The 4,225-nt window shown below is 31.1% G+C and overlaps 1 protein-coding gene across 1 annotated transcript in view; it reads left to right on the top strand.

Annotated features, from left to right (window-relative positions):
- Positions 1–526: 526 nt before the first annotated feature.
- Positions 527–4,225, top strand: part of LOC132723235 (mucolipin-3-like) — a 20,157-nt gene continuing 16,458 nt past the window's right edge. Inside the window, exons 1-2 of the mRNA XM_060707915.1 lie at positions 527–629; positions 1,309–1,377. Of these exons, the coding sequence (XP_060563898.1) occupies positions 527–629; positions 1,309–1,377 (172 nt within the window). The remainder of the gene's footprint in view (positions 630–1,308; positions 1,378–4,225) is intronic.

Here is a 4,225-nt window from a genome sequence, read left to right as displayed (position 1 = left end):
TAAAAGTCACACAAGAGAACAAAAAAGTCATTTGATTCGAGATTTCAAACTTTAATTTGAAACGCACCTTGTCACCGATGTTAGTTACAAGTCAAGTGGTATGCTTAGCTATACCGTTGCACAGAACCATACTTTAAACTCCGTGTGGTTTACTCCGGAATTCGATAATTAATGACAAAAGGTTATTGAATGTTAAATTATCTTAGGTCAATATTGCCAAACAATACAACAGTTTAAGGAGACCTTCGCTACCGCCGTAACCAGTTATCCTGAAGATAGGTACTTTGGTCTATGCCGGCAGCCGGTGTGATCTTACACGGTTTTATTATTACTAGCTCCCTGTGAGTCCTGATGGCAATTGTAATAAGAACGATCAGGGTCGTCTGTCGATCCGTGTTTTTCTTTCATAACAGTTAATATCACGGGAGACTTAACCTTAAATGTCGGTACGACGGTAGACAGCCTCGGTAACCCAGGCTATTACCGTATACCATCATCGGTAAATATTAAATGTAGTACATACGGAATGTGTACATTGAGTTCCGACGATTTGGGACTGTATGACATCGCCAGGTCTACTGATTTGAGAGACTCGAGAGGTAAAGTTCCTAGCGAAGTAATACATGAACGTATGTCGAATAGTGATGTAAATATGCATTTTTGTCACTAGCTTCATATGTTTGGGAAATCGGAAATAACGTGCGAAGTATGGGGTAGTATTTTTTAAAATTAAAACGTGTGTATGGTCGTTGAAAAATAGTTGTTTTGAAAACTATGGAAAAACCCCTGCTAAAACTAATAAAAAATAAATAATCGTTTGTGGATTGTTGAAATTAAAATTTAGGAATGGGGAAATAAAATTTCATGTTTTTTTTAAAATTTTAAACAAATTAGAAATTGTTGTTACGGGGAAAAAGATATTTTTATTTTATTAAAAAAAATATAAAAAAAATTATTAATTTTTTGATTTTTAAATGAATTATTATATTTTTTTTTTTTTTTTTACGAAAACGTTAAGTAGGGAAAAGCAGAATTTTCCGATGGAGTAATCTAAAAATGGTATGTTTATATTCTGTTGCTTTAATTACTAATTAGGGCATGCTAAACCGTGAGGCTTTATTTGAAATGTAAGATGATGGGAATGTTTTGGTTGTTAATGGGATAAAAAAGGAGTGTGAAAATGTGTGGTTGATGTCGTTTACGGAAAGAGGAACAATTGTCATGATTTTGTTGCTGTTAGAACTGACTCATTAATGTACATACATGCAATTGTTATAATAATAGTACTATCCTTTTTGTTTACATCAGACATTGAAAATGAAGATCAGAATGAAAATGCTTCAGCAGTTATTGTAGATGATGTTGATATTGATGATGGTAAGTGTTAATATTAAGGGTAAGAATGATGATATGCCGTTTTCATTTTCAAATTAATGCACGACGAAACAACAATACCAAAAAAAAAAAAACAAAAAAAAAACGAAATTTACAAATGTAAGCATTTATTTGACGTCTAAATATTGAAAAAAATGTCTAATTAGATCGCGGACGAATGTCGTCAAAATAGAGCAAATTGGCACCTATGGTCTATATTACGACAGTACTACGATGCTCCGACGCACTACGCGCTGCTGACCGTTGTCGACCAGCGGCCACGTTTACTGCATTCATCTTAGGCTGCCGCTACGACTGTCTGGAACTACTTGAAAGCGAAATGAATGAGACAGTGCAATTAAAAAAATAATTATGTTCTGTATTTAGGAAATAGATATCAATGTTGAGTGCATTCTTTTAGAATAATGCATGGTTTAAGTTTAGTTTAAATATTATCACAAAGGCCCATAGGCCTGAGTAATTAATTAGTTTTCTCAACTTTATTGTCAATGCATGAAAAAAATATCTATTTCCATGCTCACATGCTAATAAAATAGCGATTTGATAAAACTATGTTGAACTACATTTTGCGCAGAAGTAATTTGATTTTATTAATTGACGCCATATCTGACGTCTTATGACGTGCAAACATTCTTTTTTAATGCTAGACATTTATCATTTAAAAATGCACTTGACTGTTCCATTTGTTTGATAGAGGAAATGTGTGAAGAGTGTAAGATATACATTCATTTATTTTTCTTATAAAACTAATTAACCTCGGCTTACAATTGATTGAGATAGCAATGCATCTTAAAGTCATGTAAACATTATAAACTTGAACAAACACATTCTGCAAAATGAAAGTATGCGTACACTTAGCCCACAATGTGTGTTTAATTGTTTTCAAATAGAACGGAATATTTTGTTTCTATTTTATAACAATGACTACTTATATAAAAGTAATGTAACGTGTTGAGCATTCCATCGAACTAAATGTAAGTTTAAAAAACAAAATATGTCGAGTTAATCAAGGACAGAGTTGGGAGCAACCTTCTCTCGTTGTCATTTAAAACAACAAGAAAAAAAAAGAAGAAAGAAAAACAATAACACCCCCCCCCCCCAAAAAAAAAAGATGGATTGGCTTAATAAAATTTGTGCAGTCAAGACATCATTAAACTGTTTAAAATTTGATTTTAACAAATGGCTACACTGACACAGATCATCTCATAGGTGTCGGGAAAGTTATTAAGGTATCGAGGGACAGAGTAAATGATAATATGGTTATAGCAATGGTCCGGCTATCTTATTCGGTCCAGTTTTAGAAATGTTCACCCTTTCTCATTGTACTTCTTGACACCATTTTTCTCCAATAAGTACTGACTTCCTGTCACGTAATTTGTTTCAAGATCATGATGATTTCTTTGTATTAATAAAGAAAGTAGTTCAGTATTGCTACACATTTGGTTGCTTGAATTTTACATATTATCCCATTGTCATATTTTAAAGCGTTCAATTGATACGAGTTTTATGTTGATTCGAAAAAAAAGACGCTTAATTCTTTTTTGATGCATGGAAAATTACGAGCTTTTCCGATTACTTCCGAGCTTATGTAGGACTTATCACCTTAAAAGGCGTACATCCTCAAATTAAACAGAAACGTACTTACTGAAGTGAAACAGAGATGTTTTCTATCTAATTAGGATGCTCGTAAAAATAACTTTCGTTTATATAGAACTGAAATTGAAAGTTTAAATTGAAAGAGATGATATTTGGTTTTAATGTCATGCAAACCTACGTAGCGAAAGGATGGAATTAGAAATGAACGGTAAGTAAACAATAAGATAATAAAATGCAATGCAAAAATGTAATTGCAAATACATGTGAATGCATAGACACGGACAATATAATGATAAAATTTTTGCAGTGATAATACACTTTTCAATTTGAAAAAATTTAAATTGTATTTTGCAGAAAAGAAGATGAAAAAACAGTAGTGTTGTTGTGGTTTTTTTATAGGGTTGCCCAGGGTCCATGTAATGTTAAAAAAAAATAAAAAAAAAAATTTTTTTAAAAAATAAATCAATTTAAAAGTTAAAAACTGCGAAAATGTTTTTTTGCCAAAATCAATAGGTGCAAAAATTTGCCGATAGAAAGGCTAAAAACCCCCTTATTTCGTGCATTACAAAATTTGTAGAATCTTTCGTATTCAAATGAAAAAAGGGCTAACCCAGTATTGTTTGTAATAAAAAGTTAGGTTTAAAGTGAAGAAAAACAGAATATTAAGAAAAGGTAGAGAAAACGCATTTTCTTTTTATTTAACGCCCTCTTTGAGGTTTTATTGAATTTTTGGCTTCATATCCAAGTAGAGGGGTTTCTGCTCTTATACCCCATTGTAAACAAAAAAAGATTTATATTACTCCTATTTTACTTACAGATACTGTTTTTACGATTTGCCCCCTTTCTATATCAAAAGGAAGAAATTTTTTATTTGAAAATGTAATTTGTTTTATTAAGTATTAAAGTAAAATTGCATGTTTGTTTCAGATGAATAAAAAAAATGTAAAAAGTCTGATTCAGGGGAAGAAAAAGGGCTTCGTGACTGTTGGGTTATTTTTTCGATTCATTTTTGGGGAAATTGCAATTTCATTTTTTTTTCTGTTTCGTTTTTCTTATGGGAAAATAAAAAATGCTTATTACCCAGGTTTGATTTTTTGAACATTTTTATTTTCATTCATTTCGTTTTCATTCTTTGTGTTTTGGGTTTTTGTATACCTTCAAAAATTTTCTTAAGTTGAAAATGGAATAAGCCCCTGAATTTTTGATAAATATTAATTGTTTTAAGATTAAAAAA

The sequence above is a fragment of the Ruditapes philippinarum genome, unplaced genomic scaffold, assembly GCF_026571515.1.
Source record: "Ruditapes philippinarum isolate M1 unplaced genomic scaffold, ASM2657151v2 ctg2815_1_1_1_1, whole genome shotgun sequence".
NCBI classification, from domain to species: Eukaryota; Metazoa; Mollusca; class Bivalvia; order Venerida; family Veneridae; genus Ruditapes; species Ruditapes philippinarum.
The sequence above is the reverse complement of the archived record's forward strand: the minus strand, read 5'-3'. Positions and strand labels throughout refer to the sequence as shown.